At 37.1% G+C, this 19,297-nt stretch overlaps 1 protein-coding gene across 1 annotated transcript in view; it reads right to left on the reverse strand.

The window, feature by feature from the left end:
- The window catches only part of SKAP2 (src kinase associated phosphoprotein 2), a gene marked incomplete at both ends in the record, with an annotated part of 146,906 nt that overhangs the window by 16,489 nt on the left and 111,120 nt on the right, over positions 1-19,297 (reverse strand). Inside the window, one exon of the mRNA XM_079711518.1 lies at positions 3,614-3,691. Coding sequence (XP_079567644.1) covers positions 3,614-3,691 — 78 coding nt within the window. The remainder of the gene's footprint in view (positions 1-3,613; positions 3,692-19,297) is intronic.

The raw sequence follows: 19,297 nt of genomic DNA on the forward strand, positions 1-19,297 counted from the left end.
AGAAGTTTTGGCTTGGCTGGAGCATCCCAGTGGGTTCTGCAGCTGTTCAGCCTGCTGCTTGCTCTTTCCTTTTTCAGATTCTCTCACAATAGTTTTTCATTCAGTAGATTTTCAAACGCAGGGGAGAGGGAAGAAGGAAGAGGAAAGTATATGGTGATTTCTAACACATAATCCTGACCACTTTGGGGGGTCTCTCCTCCCCTCGATGCGCTTAGTGAAACTCCCATTAACACTAATGGGAGTTACAGGAGCACAGGACGGGAAGAGAGACCCCAACCGTGTGCAAGATGCATCTCTCCCTAGATGCGCATCATGGGCATTTCATTAAATCTCACTGCTGTAAAAAGGCAACAGAGCTAGCGATCTGGCAGTCCTGGGAACAAGACGCATTTTCTACTGTGCTTTCTGCAATCTTGATGATGATGTTACCCAAAGACCAACCTCATTCCTGTGTCCCATATGTGAGCCCTGTTAAAGAATAGTAAGTTGTTTATGTCACATGGCTACCTGTACACACAAACTGACTACTCTATTTCAGCATGCAATATTAGTTATGATGTAGAACATTGGTCCCCAACCTTTTTGGCACCAGGGACCGGTTTCATGGAGGACAATTTTTCCACGGACGGGGGGTGGTGGAGCGTGGGGTGGGGGGGATCGTGGGAATGGTTCAGGTGGTAACGCGAGCAATGGGGAGCGGCACATGAAGCTTGGCTCGCTCGCCCACCGCTCACCTCCTGCTGTGCGGCCCGGTTCCTAACAAGCTGCGGACCGGTACCAGTCCACGGCCCAGGGGTTAGAGACCCCTGATGTAGAAGAATCACAACGGGGGAGAAAACCTGGCAGTCTATGTTTATTAGCCTTAGTCTCCTTTGGAAAGTAATGTCAAAATTCTTAAAATGAATTCCAGACATAAAAATTAAGAATTATCTTGTTCCTCAGAGAGCAGCAAGCTCCTCTGGTTTACTTTTCTAAATTTTAAGTGTGTCTAAACATACACAAAAAATTATGCATCGATATCCTTGGAAGCACTGGGGGTTCACAGAAGTTAACACTGTTCACTTATACACTGAAAAAATAATCCCTGTGAGATGTGTTTTTTAAACACAACAACAACAAAAAAAAATGGGATGGAGCATAATGTCATAAACCACCGATAAGCTTACATTCTGAATACAAATTAAATCGGTTTAGTTGTCTTTATTATATGAATTAATTTTCCTATTCTATCCACATCGTGATCTGTTTTCAAAATTATCAAAAAAAAAAACACATCTCATTATGTTTCTGTCCTAAGAAGCATATATGGTTAAAAAAGAAGGTAAAGAAAGAAAGAAAATAACATTCTAAATTAGCTGGCTTGTGCAAGATTTAAACAATGTATTTGCTTTTGTAAGTTAAACATGCAAAAACAGATCACTGAGCAAGAATAACAGAATTGTTATGGAAGTACAAGCTAAACATTGGAGATATTTACTTTTGCAAAAATGAAAAGATTTTAAAAACATGATGACAATGGGTAAAACACAATAATAAGATAATGGAGAATCTCTCCTTGGGTAGTGTTATAGGTGTAAAAACTATTTTAGAAAGGTAAGCATATTGTATAATGTTCAAAAAAATAAAATGGAATCTTTATTTTTTTATATGTAAAAATATATGCAAGCTACATAAGCTTAAACATGAAATAACTTGTAAGAAATACATGCTTAATTTTGTTTTTGCTTACATATTTTACATTAGAGTAGTCTGAAAAAAGAATTTTTCCTTTAGTAAAATCAGTCAATGTGAAAAATATAACATTCTTGAGTAAGGTTAGAAGTTCACATCATGTGATGCTCAGCAAGATAGGAATACCCTTGTCAACTCACTGCCCTGCACAGCAAACAAACTTCTAATGTTACATCTTTGACAGCCTGGGGAGAGCAAAGGTCACTGGTATGCAAAAGCATTAAAACTGTTGCTTGAAAAGAATTTCATGTCACTAAAGATAAGAATTATTGCAGCGCTTTATAGCAATTGCATGAAAAGGTAGATCTCCTTATTGCATTCCTTTGAGGAAAAACTGATTTGTTCTTCCTTCCCTCAAAGGCAAAAATTTGGGAGATAGTTACTTTAAAAGGGTTTTGGAAAAACACAATTGTTTTAAGCCAAAACACTCATATTTGTGGAAAGAAGATCTGTATGTGTCCGCCTTCTATACCTGCACGGAAATTAAAAAAAAAGAAAACGACATGCTTTTGGCAGAAGCTTTATGATAATAACAAAACGTATGTACTTAAAATGGCCAGTGAACATTGTCCTCAAGGCTTTGCTCAGCCTTGGTGTTTATAGCTGCATCTAATGACTTGTTCCTCACTTCCCTTCTGAAAAAAGCAAACCCAAACCTTTTGCAGCAACCTGCTCCTGCTTTCCTGTCCAGGTCCGGAAATCAGGCCTCTGTTTCCTTTCTACATGCCACAGTAGGAAGGACTCGGGAAGGCTACTTCCTGAACACACACTGCTTGACCACCCTGCCCCTGACAGCTTGAAAGAGTGATGTATGGACATATCAGAGAGGGGAGGTGACTCCCAACTATAGCTCTTTGCAGGACATGGGATGATATGGCAGACCTTGCCCCAGCTGACATGTGGCTATGAAGAGGTGTAAAGTCCTGATAAGAAGGCAGTCCTTCTCTTCTCTCTGTGTAAAATAATTGCTGGTTTATCAAAACTAACCTCATGCTTGCACTACAGATACGGTTTATCTCCTGCTATTTGGAAATAACAAGCAGCAAGAAAAGTTGCCTTTATCATGTGATTCCGTACACAGCACGTGCAATTATTTTTCCAGTCTTAGTCATAATTAGTACCTGGGGCCACGTGCCAAGTGGAAAGGGATAAGGGGAATATCCTTCCTAGCCTTCCAGGCCGCCACTGTCCTTTTCCCATTTTTAAGCTGCTGTCACTGGACTCTGGCATTTCTTACCCAATTCATTTGCTTTCTGTGTTAATCATATGCAATGAAGATATGCATGGCCAACATTTAAACAGGCTGCAGATCAATTAGCGGTCTTAAGTTTATCTGATTTTTATCAAAGAAGACAGAGCTGTGGGTCGATTGTCAGAGCCTGTGTCAAGTTGACCTTTTCAGAGATGTCTACATTGCCAGTCCCCTGGGCAACTTGTTGTCCCCTGTTAGTCTCTGAATGGCAGAAGTCTGTTCTGCTCAAGCACAAAGTATACACAGATGTCTATATTACATTCTTATAGGTTTGACAGCAACTGCATGTTGTATCTATAAACTGTCCTTTAGCAGTGACACTTCCTCAATGATGATAAGCTAATTTATGCAACTAAATCTCCTTTGCGCAGAAATGAAAGCTAATTGAGTCGTTACAAAGTAATTCAGAAAGGAATACCTTGTATAAATTGGCTTACTTTATAAATCCTTCTCAAGTGGTTTTCATGCATCCTAAATGGGTCTAAGAAGCTTATCAGCCATAAGAGGTCCAGACCCAAGGAGACAACCTCAGGGAGCTGAGGACACATCTTTAGAGCAGTAAGAAAGTGACAAAAAGGAAAGTGAACAAAACCAAAATAAGCTTTCCCAGAAAGCTGCACAACACATTACCTGTGGTGTGGTGAATGCTGTCCTGACTCATCTTCCTTTGCCCCTCCACTTTCATCGGAGCTCCATCCTCTTCCTCTTCTGTAAATAAACAACATAAATGGGACACTGAAGGCTTTCCTCAGGGAGAAAGACACAGTACTCACCCCATCTTAAGAGCAAAACTAAAAGTGTATAACACATAAATATTCCTTTTCAAAGAATGAAACCACACAACATTCACATCCCCCTTTCAATAATCTAAAGCTGAACAAAGAAACCTCTAGCTATTTCCAAATAGCAACCTGACCAGTTGGCTTGATAAAATTTAAGGTATGTACTAACGTTTCACATATTTTGTTTTAAATATTCACAGAAACTCATCTGGAATAATCTTAAATCCAGAAAAGCCCTAAAAATGCAGTAAGATGACACCCGGCATTATACGGATTGACCACATTATACTGTGGCATGAGTACCACAGATAAAATCATGGTCCCTAAAACAACAGCAGAGCAAAGAGAAAATGTGTGATATAAAATACAGTTAACCTAGAAGTCATTTACTGAGCATCAGATACTTCATGTTTTCTCAATTGATCATCACAGGAAGATACTAGAAGCATCCTCACCCTTCAAGGTAATACCCCCCAAATTATACTGAGGAACTACTATGTGTCATACACTACAGCAGATGTTAAGACTTCATAGGTAAACCATTTAAAATCCTCATTTTACAGAGAAATAAACTGAGACTCAAAAAGGTAAAGAAACTTCCAATGTTTGCTATTCAAACTTAGGTTTATGATGACAAAATCCATGTTCTTTATCCTGCATATATTCATATATATCTTCATATTATTTCTACACTCTCCCATCACACTCCTTTCCCAAGTTATAGGAAGAAAAATGATGAGATTAAATAAGAAGGGTTTTTAAACAGAGTCAATAGGCTAGTTAATTCTTTTACATCAAAGAAATACTTACTACATGACCACTTGCCCCACCTAAGGATTAATATACAATTTAGAAATATTTAAGGCAGGACATATGAACAAAATGGCATGTCAAGGAAAAACTGGGACCAAAAAGAATCGTAATTCCAAGAAAATCAAAAACTTTAAAGAAAAATATGCAAAAAATACAAATATAGTCATTATGACTATTAAATAATTCAACTCATGAATCTTCATTGAGCATTAACTATCTGTAAGAGAGAGAGGTTCTACCAGAAAGGCAAGGGTAGTAGGAAGCTTCTGCCTTCAGGAAGCTACAGCCTAGAGGGGACAGAAGACAGAACAGAAGACAGAAGACAGGAAAGTAGGATAAGGGGCATAAAACCTGACCTGTGAGCTACAGGGTACTGAAGGAGTGCAGAGGAGAAACCACCCAACTGGGGAAATACCATAAAGGCTCTGAGGGATGGAGAGAATCTGAATAAGGAGAGATGGGAAGGAGAAAGTTTCCAGACAAGGAAAGGCATGAACAAAAGAACAAGGCATGAGCATATTCATTTTGGCTAAAGAATGTGGTTCTCTTGGGACTTCCCTGGCAGTCCAGTGGTTAAAGCTTCGCCTTCCAATGCAGGGGGTGCTGGTTCGATCCGTGGTCAGAGAGCTAAGATCCCACATGCCTCACAGCCAAACAACCAAAACATAGAAAAAAACCAGAAGCCATATTGTAATGAATTCAATAAAGATTTTTAAAATGGTCCACGTCAAACAAAGTAAATAAATAAAGGCGGGGGTTGTTCTTGTAGAAGAAGAGCAGGATGGGAGATAATGCTAGTCATTTGGGCAAACTGTTGAAGAGCCGTGGACATCCTGCTATGGACTTCAGACTTTTACATGTTTGGTGAGGAATACGAGTCCCCCAAAATTTCTGAGGCGAGAAAGGGCAGGACTGAAACTGCTTGAGGAATGACTATCACATCCCATTGTCCCAGACAGCCTAGATGAGGGGTGTGGGGAGAGAGACCACTCCTAGTCTAGCTAAAGGGGAAGTTAGTCCTGAACTGAAGGGGCGGAGGAAATGGAACGGAGATGGTTATGAGAGGGAAAGGAACTAGAATAGACAAACTCTGCCTGACTGGATGTGGAGGGCTACGGGAAAAGAATGAGCAACCAAGGATGACTCAGGTTTTGAGCTTAGTTAACTGAGAAATGGGAACATCATTACTAAAAAGAGAATAGCCAAGATCAGCTACTCAAGGGGTTGTGTTTCTGATATGGGAGATTTAATATACTGGTGGGGCAACCCAGAGGAAATGGCCAGGGGCAACTGGAAAGCTTGGTAGACAGGTCAAGAATGTAGATGTAAATTTAGAAGTCTCAGGCAAATTTTAAAGTGGTGATTAATAAAAACCAGCATTTCAGTCAAGCTTGAGAGTTACAGTACTTACAAGATAATTATAACTGTTTCAAATTTTTGTAACTCAATTCAAACAAAAGAATGAAAGCTCCAATATAAGGAACAGCTGGAAATCATTGGCACTTTATACACATTAAGTTAAACATAATATTGGCAATTTAATATAGTTCAGTCAAATAGTAAAGAATACATAGAAGACCTAATAAAAAGTCTAATACTAAATGCTGTCTCTTTTCTCTTCAACAATTATCTCACTTATGTTAAACCTCAAGGACTAGTTATCATAAATGGGTCAATAGGGTGTTTTCATACAAATTTTAAAGGTATTAGGGACATTTACCATCATTTAGTCCAAGCTACTCGTTTTACAAATCACTAATTTTTTTTGAGGTGAAGGAGAAAGCTTTCTTTACTTTTCATACTTTCTCTTTCCCCAGCACTCCCTCTCTTCCAATTTGGTCACAAATTCAATAGTAAGAAGTAAATTCAAAAAGTTAAGGGCACTTGTCCTGAAGTCAAAAGCTTTAACCACAACAATATAGAAAGCACTATTCCTGGCTCTTAAGAAGAGACTATGGGATTTAGTCTCACCACCCAAAGTCAGTGTCAATATCATTAAAACTATTAATAATTACAAGGGGGCTCCCCTGGTGGTGCAGTGGTTGAGAGTCAGCCTGCCGATGCAGGGGACACGGGTTCGTGCCCCGGTCTGGGAAGATCCCACATGCCGCGGAGCAGCTGCACCCGTGAGCCATGGCCGCTGCGCCTGCACGTCCGGAGCCTGTGCTCCGCAATGGGTGAGGCCACAACAGTGAGAGGCCCGCGTACCGCAAAAAAAAATAATAATAATAATAATATTAATAATAATAATAATAATTACAAGAATTAAGTGGGAAAAACTCCATTCTTGGCAAAGTTGTCAATGAATTTAGAACTTATTACTAAGAATTTTATTATTTTATTAAATTTTAAGTACCTATTATATGCACAATGTATTCTTAAACTATCAGAATGATATTAAAAATATTTACTGTGAAGTATCCAAATTGAAATCCATGTGAGATGCTTAATAAGAAGTATTTTAGAGGATAAGATGCTCATTAAAAACACTTCCCTTCTCCTTTTCAAACCTAGAACTGCTATCTTTAGGTCAAAGCCTTCTGTGTTTCAAATATCAATTTTTCTTAACAATAGTAAAACAACCCATTTTATCTTGGGCTAACAGTACAAACAGCTTCCATATAAAAGACAACAAAATCAAATTTGGTGTGTGCTTTTTTAATCTTAGGAAGAAAAGAACTCAACCTGAATCTTGAATAGACTCTGGTACAAGGGAGATGTTCAATAAATACTAGGTGAACAAATGGATTCCAAAATCATGAAAATAAATCCTACTACTATATTCATTTACTAACAGAGCAAACCTCTCCACATCATTCAAAAAAAAAAAAATATATATATATATAAGGACAAGTGACCAAAATTCTAGGCAATAATCACCTTCACGATATATTAGAAACATACACATGTTGTTTTATTTAGGTTTATTTTATTTGGAGGTTGAGGCATGATGTCATTATACGATACTAATTAATACCTCAAATAGTCAATGTGTGTGGGTTAATATATTCCATTCAACATTTTAATAACAGTAAACAAAAACAGCTCAGCTATGCAATAAAATCCATCAAACCATACAGATGGTTATAAGGTTTTCATTATGTGGTTTCCATAGCAATCATATTGCAAATCTGGAAGCTTCTTGCAAACAAGCAGCTTGTATTTACATTCCTCTCAGCTGCAGCACAAAACTCTTCAACAATGTGAAGTTATTATTCCAATCACACATTGTTAGGAGAATCATCGGGAGATTTTTTTTTTGATCATACAAGATGAAAATAACAATAAAGTGAACTAATTGCAGAAGATAACTCAAGCATAGTTATACATTTACTAAACTAACCAATGAGTATTAAAAATGTTCTTATAGTCATTGAAAGGTTTTTAACATTAAACCCTTTTAACCATTAAACATCAAAAATATGAGACCTCCAGGAACAACCAGACCCTAGAGAATCTAAAAGCTTGAACTCTACTTTCACTCTTTTTTGGATACATATTAAGCCTTTTTTCTGAGTTGAGCAAAGAGAAAAAGAATAGCAGAAAATTGAGTCTTCCCAGATTTTTTTAGAAGGACTACCATTTGAGGAAATGCTTCCTGTGGGAAAAGTCAAGACCTTTCTTTTTCCTTGCTAGATTAATCAATTTAATTTACAAATTGATCCAGTTCCATAACAGATGGATTATTACCCTAATAAGGATCAAAGATCTGTCTAGCTATGCAGTTTTTACAAAATGGCTACTTCTGACTTACATTCTTTTTTAAGGATAAATAACCGAAAACACAAAAGTGATAAGCAACTGACATGTGTAGCTGACATTGCTTGGAAAAGGCTAAAGACACTTGTTAGCACCAAAACAGGATGTGTGAAGTTCACATCATGGCCGAGGACTGATATTATCATGTCTTCCAGGGAGAAGAGGACGACAACACGAGAAAATCCTTGACTCACACGATGATTACCTTTCTCACTAAACACCTTCAGAAAACAGCTCTCCTGAATTACAATGTAATTTTAAAAAGAATAAAACACAGAATCAAAAGTTATGCCCTGAAATAAATCTTGGATTTAGATCTCTACCTGCCCAGGCTTCATCTGATTATGAGACTATATATTTATCTCAAGAAACGTTAATATGTGTTGCTTCAATGTTCACATTATATGCATTTATATCCATTATGTAACTAAATCCTCATAACAATTCTATGAGGTGATAACAGGAACTTTTTTCCTCTTTATGGACGCAGAAGTGACATTTACAGAGCTTGAATAATTAGTCCAGAATCACACAGCCAGTTAGAACAAGAGCTGGGATTTAAACTTTCACATCTGTCACTGAAGCCCCAGCTCTAAGCCATGGTGCCATTTCCTTGATTTTCAGTTTATAGATACAGTTTTTGCTAAAATTTCTCGTGAATATTGGCTGCCTGTGGACTTGGAAAACATTTTCACATAAGTGGGTAGGTTCTATCCTACCATAGCACTGTATTTGAGGTACGTCTTAGGTTAAGCAATCCTTTCAGCGACGATTTAGAAACAGAATTTCCCGTCTGGCTATCCCAAACGTGCATCTTCTCCTTTCTCTTCTCCACTTCTCCTTCTCCACCTTTAATGTTCTACACACTCAACTGCCCCTAAAGCCAGCACACAGTATTTGATAGTTTGTAAAGGTCTCTAATGCAACTCATAATTGAAAACGGATTTATTTCTGAGGCCAGTCAGCTTTACCTTCTCACTTTATTTCAATAAGGAAAACACGGCTAAATGGAGATGGTAAAGAGGAGCCTTTCTACACACAAAGATCTGAAAGAGGTTCACTTACATTTCAGAACAACAGGCTATCCTGCACATTTCATCAAGGGTTCAGGCTCCAGGGAGTTGCAAGCAAGATGCCCCTGAGCAGGAGGAGATGGAACAGATGGGATGGGGAACTGAGGACACCTCCAGCTAGTCCTAGCAGTAAGATGAAAAAGAGGGAGAAACACAGGAAGGATTTATACAAATGGCACCTCACCTCCTCTTCTCTCTCAACACCTGGGGCAAGCTCTGAGGCTGGTGGAAGGGTTAGAGAAGTGGAAGAGTAAAGTCAAAGGGATATGGGTGAGGGAATTCAAAATTATGACAATGAAGAAAAGTGAGTTCCTTAACGGCCTATAAATCCTGGACTACTGGGAACTTAAAATATGGCACTTCTAAAGGTTTCTTCTATCTATTTAATAGCCTGACATATAGTTTATAGCAATAAAAGATACATTTTTATAAAGATATAAGCATGTGCCTTTTAGTATTATGCTAACTTCAAAATGAAAAGAAAGAAAGATACCTGAAATGGCAGTCACGTTTACTCTCCTGGAAATTAGGCAAACTGAGTCCTCTTGTTAAAGGTCTAGTTACTCATGCAACCTCGACACTGTTTCTAATTCTCAGTGTCTTCTCTGTAAAGCAGAAAGAATAATGTCCATCCCATAGCACTTTGAACAGGATTTGGAGAAGACAATGAGATAATCAGATTTCTCAGGGGAAAAAAAAAAAGCACAATTAGCATGCAGTATCAAGTTCACTACCTGAGGAGCTGGGTGTTTTGCAACAACTTATTAATTTAGCAACTGAGAAGGTTAATGTGATATAAAAGGCAATAAAATAAGCAATAGTTGTTCAATCATACAAGCTAATTTTCAACCTGGACATTCTATTCTTACAGGGTTTAATATGAAAAGGTTATCACTGCAAAAAGAAATGCCTTTAGAACACAGTGAATTTCTGTACTATAATATTAAAATTCATAATTTATACACAAACATGAGAATGCAAAAATAATGATTTTTCACAGACATTAAACATGTTAACATCATGGTTGGGATGCTGGGAAAAAACTCAAATTCAAGCAAGGATCTCATTTGACAGAATTGGGAGAAGTCTTAGAAGGGAAAGACACCTTAGCTATCATCCAGTTCAACTCCCTTCTTTCATTAAAGGGGAACTGAACTGGGGTGTTGAATGACTGGACCAAGGTCATGGCACTTCCACCCTGCTCTTCTCTCCCTGCACTGCCTTCTATGCAACATGCACTGTAGACATTTCTGCTGCTCTAGATGTACTTCTCTATTAAGTAGCAGGAGCAGTCTTACATACACTTGATCATCTACAGGCAATGATGGCAGGCAAAGAAAGCACATAGGTTAAAAATAAGGTTTTACGGGCTTCCCTGGTGGCACAGTGGTTGGGAGTCTGCCTGCCGATGCAGGGGACACGGGTTCGTGCCCCGGTCCGGGAAGAACCCACGTGCCGCGGAGCGGCTGGGCCCGTGAGCCATGGCCGCTGAGCCTGCGTGTCCGGAGCCCGTGCTCTGCAACGGGAGAGGCCACAACAGTGAGAGTCCCGTGTACCGCAAAAAAATAAAAAAATAAATTTAAAAATAAGGTTTTACTAGGCCAGATTCCATCAGTCAGAAGCAACTGTGAGTCTGCAAATGATCCCACTCCTAAAGAATACTAGACATGGGGAAATTATGAAATGTGACTCCGCCTTGCCCCAGTGTATTCTAGTCAGTGTATGCTATAATATGACATTCTTCTAACTATTTCACAAAGCTCAAATTCTCAGCTTTTTAATTAAAGTGTATAATAAATTCTGTAATTTTAAAATTAAATCTAAATTAAATTATTTCTCAGTTATAGTAACCTCTACCTGGCTCTGGGTTTCTGGTACAATTATACTTTGCTACATGTAAGTTATTTTTTCAATTTAAATTAAACTTTTTTCTTATTTTTCTTGTTACAAAAGCAGTATCTGTTCATTGCTGGAAGCCAGAAAATAGAGATAAGCAAAAAAGAAAAAAAATTTTTCCGTCACAGAAGACCTATCCATAAACACTATTAACATCTCCTTCTAGACAACCCTTATTCAGTTTCTGGTTTTTCTTTATTCTCACTTTTAATAAGAATATCCCAAATGTATATGTATTTCATTGTAAACTATTTTGAATCCATCCCATTTTTAGAAAGTAAAATATTTCATCTTAGATTTTGGTTTAAGTTTCATTCTGTAAAAAATACTACCTAATATACATAAGTTGGTGATAAGATCATTTAATTGTAACATGGCTGTTTTATAAGGAACTGTCTACCATAGCCTTAGGAAAAAGGCAGATCTACAAATGCAGAGCTCATTTGTTATAGGCTTTGACTCTGTTTCCGATGCCTGCTTATGCAAATACACTCAACCTCTTCACGTGCGGTGCACCTTAACCTCACTCAACAGTCAAAGAAAGAAAAATCACAGGCCCCTAAGAGGAACCATCACCCATTTGACTTATTGGTTCTATAATCCCTTATACCAGCAGTGGTTTCCAAGACCCTTTCGGGGCATAGAGGGTCTATGAGGTCAAAACTATTTTCATAATAAAATTAAGATATTTGCCTTTTTCACTGTGTTAACATTTGCACTGATGCTGCAGAGCAATGACGGGTAAACTGCTGACACTTCAGCGTAAACCAACACAGTGGCACCAAACTGTCACTGTATTCTTCACTGCCCTGCAGTAGCATTAAAAACAAACAAGCCAGTTTCACCTGAGAGTGTCCTTGATGACAAATTATTATTTTCATTTAATCAACCTTGAATACCTGTCTCTTTAATATTCTGTGAGACAAAATCAGAAGAATGCATAAAGCATAGCCGCTGCGGCTCCAGGTGTGTGGGAGATTGAGTGGTAAACTGAACTAGCTGCTTTTTTCATGGAACACCATTTTTACTTGAAAGAATGACTGACAAACTATGGTTACTCAGACTTAAGAATCTGGCAGACATTTTCTCAAAAATGAATTAAGTGAACTTGTTATTTTAACAAGAACAACTGACATTTATTGCCCATGATAAAATTTAAGCTTTCAAGCAAAAATTAGAATTTTAGAAACTTACATCTTAGGATATAAGCTTGATAACTCCTCAGCATTTAAGGACTTTTCTAGTGAGATCAGTGCTGATATTAATGAATGTGATGTTTTAATTGTACCATAACTGTGTCAATATTTAGAAGTTCTACATAATGTAATGAATCAATATTTTCCAACTGACCAATGCATGATGTTACAAAAGCATGCATGGGTAAAACATCCATTCAAAGTACAAGATGGTCTCCTGAATTTTGCTGTAATACTGTATGGAAAGTTCATTGATATGGTTTTGGATTCCACATTGCAACTAGCCTTTAACTAACACTTGTCAAGTTTGGGTACAGTATCAAAGAAGAATATCCACCATTACCTGCAAGGATTATTAAAATACTTCCTTTTCCTATTAGTACATATGTGTATGAGGCTGGATTTTCTTCACATGCTGACTGTACTTAAACTAAACAACATATAACAACAGAGTAAAGGCAGAAGCAGATATGAGAGTCTAAATGTCTCCTATTAAGATACACATTCAAGGGCTTCCCTGGTGGCGCAGTGGTTGGGAGTCCACCTGCCAATGCAGGGGACCGGGTTCGAGCCCTGGCCTGGGAGGATCCCACATGCCGCGGAGCAACTGAGCCCGTGCCCCGTGCTCTGCGGCAAGAGAGGCCACGGCAATGAGAAGCCCGCGCGCCACAACGAAGAGTAGCCCCCGCTCGCTGCAACTAGAGAAAGACCACGCACAGTAACGGAGACACAATTCAGCCAAAAATAAATAAAAGAAAAAAAAAAGATACACATTCAAGAGATCTGCAAATATGTAAACCATGCCACTCCTCACTCATATTTTGGAAAAATATATCTATTTTTCTAAAAAAAATGTTATTTATGTTCACATGTAGTGGGTTTATCATTGTGACTTTTAAATTAATTAATATTTTTAATATTTCTCAGTTTTAATTTCTAACACACTAAATATTAAGAGGCATAACCCACATAAACAAAAGAGTCCTCAATTATTGGGAGTCCTCAATAATTCTTAAGATTGAAAAGGGCTCCTGATTGCAGAGGGCTTGGGTTTGATGCCACAGGCCGTGCGGGAGAGCCAAGAAAAAGAAAAACCCACCACCACAACAAACAAACAAACAAACAAACATTTAACCCCAGACAAACAGAAAAGGCCTCCTGGGATTAAAAAGTGTGAGAATTGCTGCCCTGTACTTTCTAGGGTAGTTTTAATTAAAAATCTAAATATTGTTGATCCACAACATGAAAATACTGTTATCTTGCTAACCCAGAACACTGCTTGATAATTATTTTATACTCCCAAAGCACACAATCTGAGGATTGGATCAAATTACTGTTGACTCATATTGAGCTGCTGACCAAAATCCCGTGTTCTTCCCATTTTCTGTGGGGCAAAGTCTTTTCTTTCTCATACTTGGGCAACTAGATTTTTGAGGCAAGTATGATATTCTATCATACTTCATCCTGTTAGATTTGATCCACGATTTTGGTCTATTGAGAGCATAGCCTGTATATATCTACCCAAGGCATTCATGAACATGACAGTATGACAATTCTGAGAACTAAGCCCTAAGGTGATCACAAAATCAATTGGTCAACACCCTTTGGGCACTGTTGTATAGTCAGTTATCCAATGGTCTTTATATCCATAAATATTTCATAAGAATTCTGGCCAAATGCCTCACTGAAGGTATTGTCTTCGTTATATGTCTGTCATTTCCTTGAACCCATGTTGGGTTCTACTCTAGAATCATTATTTCATCTTCTTTATGGCATAAAAGTCTCTCTTGGACACCTTATTTTAGTAGTTTCTCTGGAGTCCACCTCAAAGTCTTATCTGAGTCAGAAGACAAATTAAATTCTACTCATCCTGAAGACAGGGCTCAAATGTCCCCCAACTTAGGATGTTTTTCCCAAATCCCTCCAGGCAGCTGGCCACTCCCCGCTTTCTGCTCTCACAGCCTTAGTTAGTACAGAGTATTATAAATATTTGTCCACTAGTCTACTTGCCTCCAAGTGTGAACTCCCCAAGGGTATATTTACATTACAACAGCCTAACATGGGGTGGCTAGAACAAAAAACTGTTTTCCATGAAAATTTGTTGAATAAAAACTAAACGGATTTGGGTTAGCTGGGTATTCTATTAGAATCTCTTTGCCCATCCTGGGCTTCTGTTACCTCTTACCAATCTTATCAGTTGGAGGATAATTCTTGACAGAAGGGAGCAAATAAAATAAAAACTAAATTGTTTTCTTTGAATTATTGCCCCTAATAATTTCAAAAGCAAACAAAACCAGATAGCAATTATATACCTTTTGTTGTCTTTAGCATAATTTATAAATTTCAGCTATTTTCATATTTTCTTTGGTTATTTGGCCATTTCAATGGCTAATATATGTCTCTTTAAAAGTTACATTCATTGGATAGATTCTAGCACAATGATATATTTTAGTTTCTCTCCCTTTTTTTTCCCCATTGAGATCCTTTGATATTAAATGGTATTTTAAAACACTTGTCTTTAATACCATACATTGTGCCTATTCTTTCTCTGAGTTTTCTGAAATCTGCCTTCCTAAAGTCTAGGCAAACATGTCTGGCGGAGGCCAGTTTTTTTCCTCACTGGCTATGATGTATTCTAAGATGACAACTGCTTTTGTCTAATTTTTTCCACAATTAAATCTGGGTATAGCAGCAGTTTCACTATTTATTTCCTATGTCCTTCAGTCTCACTCATTTTTTAATATGTTACTTCCACACTTAAACTATATCAAATAGTAGAAAGAAAAAGAGGCAATGGTAATGACTGTTTATTGCTTTTCTGCCCTCTCCATATTCTCAGTGTCAGTTACTCTTAGTTGAATATTCCTTGTTGCTAAATACTAAAAAAAAAACCTAACTATCCTGATCCCTGGCTCTGTGTGTCCCAGACATAAGAAGCTGAGAGGGTGGGAAGAGAGTCACTCTCAATTCCCCCGTCCTTTGTCTTCAAATATCACTTGCCTTTTAAACTTCTAAATATAGGCATACTTCACTAAATAATACTAAATAATAATATAATTAATAAAATCAATCATAATGGAATCAGAAATTAATCCCATATTAATCCCAAAAGATACAATGGAACTACAGAAATGCAAATAAAATTCATATTCCTGAAGTTCACATTATCCTCTTTCACCAGCTGTATAAACTTAGACAAGCTAATTAAACTCTCTGAGCCTCAATTTTCAATCTGGAAAACAGAAATACAAAATCTACTTTAGATAATTATTGTGAGAATGAAAAAGTTGAATGTCCAGTGCATAGAAGATTTTTAACAACAGTGATTATCATGATAATCTAAGAATGTACTGTGTACCAAGCACCATGCTAGCCATGACACTATACAGTGAAATCTTACTCAATCCTCAAAACCCTATGAGGAAGGTATTGCTGTTATTCCCATTTTCAGATGAAGAAACACAGGCATAGAAACATTTAAGTAACTTGCTCAGCATAACACAGCTATAAGAAGTAGTGTCAGGATTTGAATCCAGGCAGTCTTCCTCCAGAGCCCAAGTTCAGAAGCACTACACTTTTTCTTCTCATTCAATGTAAGACCTTGCATAGATCACTTATTTGTTAATTAAACAGCACTTTAACATATTGCCATAACATTCAACTTATGAGAAAGTTAATATTCACGATATCAGATAGACATATATTCTTACTTTTAACACTCTTCAATGACAAAATAACTTGGCTAATTCTGACAGTCTAAAAAAAAAAAAAACTTCCCTTGAAAAATAGTGTACACTGCCGAAAAAGAGGAGAAGAGTCACGTTTGTAATGGCCACAGAAAGTGAAAAGCTTGGCTTCTGCCCCCTCCATCTTCCTTTCAGTTGGAAGGCAGCTTGCAAATGGAAAAATCATCTCCCATCACCTCCCTCTCAGAGACTGAATATGATGAGAAAACAGAATAAGGCCAAGCCCTGAAGCAAGCAGAGCCGAGAGCAGCTTCTGTCCCAGCCAGGAGCCCAAGAAGATTGATTAATCCTGAATAAAACAGCTATAGTTCCTCACTAGATCTGACTGCGATAAGACATGAAAAATGCAGCAAATTAAAAACACTTTACATAGTACAAAAGAATGGCATTCTCAAAATACAAATTTCCATGTACCTATGAGGGACTATACAGAGACTTTCAGAATTATGTTTTTAAAGCATTTTCAATCCTAAGGTGAGAGGTATTTTTTTGACACACAAATTTATGATAAAATATGTTACAGGACCTAGAAAATGAGAGATCTTCTAAAACTAGAATATTTCTATAGAGAGGAGTTGCCAAAAGAAGCAAGGTAGAACCTGTAGGGGAAAAAAGGGGAGGTTAGGCACACAAAGTTCATCTGATGGAGCTCTTGATGTTCGTTCCTGCAAAACAGTACTTGATGTTCTTCAAAGTACATAAGAATAAAAATTGGAGCTTAAAAAAACAACACACTTGCTCTGTTTTGGGCCCCTAAAGGTACGGATGAACTCTCATTTGCAACGTGTCTCTTATTGAGATTGCAAACATAAGGCCAACATAAACAAAATGTCTGCTCTTGTGTAGAAGAGCCAGGGTATTTTTAATGTACATGGTGGACAAACCAGATCTTACTTTTTTAAGATCTCACGCAACAGCGCCCCAGGGTAGCAGATGAAATAACCTTATCCATTCTGGAAAGACAAATCCCTGTCACCTTAGGAGCCTAGAGTCCAGGCAGTGTCTGTGCTCCAAGACTAATAACCCCTAGCCTATTTTCCAGTGTGACAACGTATTCTTGTTTTCTCATCCCCAATCCACAACTACTCAGATATTTCTTTAAAGTTAAATATGACACTTTACAAACTTTTCCTGACAATTTTTAGTTAAGACTGATGTTATGGTATAATTGTATATATTAAGAATGCAATTTAGGGTTTATTTCTATCTAATTAAAAACCACAGTCAAACATGTAAATTTAACGGCATGCCCCTCTATAGTACCTAAAGGGGCATTCAATGTCTATTTGTCCTTCCTTAGAGTAAATCACTGATTTAAAGAAAATACATGAAATGACAGGTGAACCTTCCAGAATGGTCTCATTAGGAGAATAATGTTAACTATCTGAATGTAGTTCAACTGAATGACTTATTTATACCTACTCTAACAAAATAAAAGTAATTCTTGACCAGCTATTATAGAATTCAGGTAGTTATAAACAGTTTTATCATATGATCTTCCCCTAGCTTGGAAAATAATTTCTAAATTTAAAAAACTCAAGAAGAAAAATTATCTCAGTATAGTTCACTTCAGTGAAGAAATACAATACACTACTTGGCATGTGTCCACAGGAAAAGTCTGGCTCCCAGATGCTTCTTGCCAGGCCACAGTGGATTCAACAATGTTTAAACAACTGACAATGTGCACTCATAGCACTGATGACACAGTGACCAAAAATTCAGCAAGAGCCTGTCTCATGGGTATATTCATATATTGAAAAGTAATGTCAAAACAAAACAAATCGTAGACACACATCACAAACGTGAAAGATTCAACTCAATTCAGTTAGGCTTTTTAAAAATATATGTCACTAAAATTACATAAAAATTTACTAATAAGACTTTTTATGCCACTGCAAGAAACATAAATAAACATACCGATTTTTTTCATTGTATTAGTGTTCTTGAGAATGAGGAATATAAACTCTAATTTGCTTCCTCTATCAAAAGTCCAACAACTCTTTCCAGCAATCAATTAGCTGTTTCCAAAGCTTATTCATTATAATCACACAATTTATATTAATATCCATGATTTCCTAAAGCCATGCCTGTTGATAACAACTGTTTCTATTAGTTTGTACCAAATGAAATTCCCAATAACTTACCACTTCTGTCTGATCTCCAAAAACAATAACTTTATAGGATTCAAGGGTGAAATAAAACTTCAAAATTTTGACACCAAAGTGGTAGCCCAATTTTCTTAGATAGATAATATCTATGGTCTTTATAACTGGGTCACAAGTGTATAATTTACTGGAATGATACACTTTGTAACCAGAAAGGTTCTGAGTAAAATCTACATCCTACTGTAGCACATTCGAGCATAAACAAAATTCTGTTAATATTTAATATGAAATCAGCTGTCACAAATGTAGCCAACAGTGAAAAAGCCATGATACAAACAAAATTACTTTGTGTGACTTCCCCTATTTCCAGATGACAAGTTTCTGTGAGGTGATATCCTCTCTCTTAGTAACAAACAACTTCTGTCACATAATGTTTATGTCATGTAAGTTTTGCAAATCAATAGTGCAAAAACTGGTTTGACTTTCTGGGAGAGAAAATGATTGATCGGCATAGGGAATAAAATACATTATTTAAATTAGAAGGACTTCATTTGATTAGAATGCCAACTCCATTTTTAAGACATACTCTCATATAACCAAGTTAACCTCATCTGACATGACCTCAAATGCAAATACGTATCATTGTTAGCTTGTAAAACCAAAGTATACATTTGGATCTGGATAGATCTCTACTTTGAGTAATTCTCTACATATACAAATGTCATTTTTTCCCTAAATAGGAATAGGATCATTTACTTCATAAATTCAGCAGCCATTTAAGATCTCTTCTGTCATAAATTCAACAAAATTTCTTGTCAAGAAGTAATTAATATTGAGTATAAAGCCCATTAGTACTCAGAAGACAGGATATTAGATGCCCAGCATGGAATCTTGCCTATAGTATATACTCAAATTTTTGTATATTTGACTTGAATTCGTTTATC

Source organism: Hyperoodon ampullatus (assembly GCF_949752795.1).
Source record: "Hyperoodon ampullatus genome assembly, chromosome: 9".
NCBI classification, from domain to species: Eukaryota; Metazoa; Chordata; class Mammalia; order Artiodactyla; family Ziphiidae; genus Hyperoodon; species Hyperoodon ampullatus.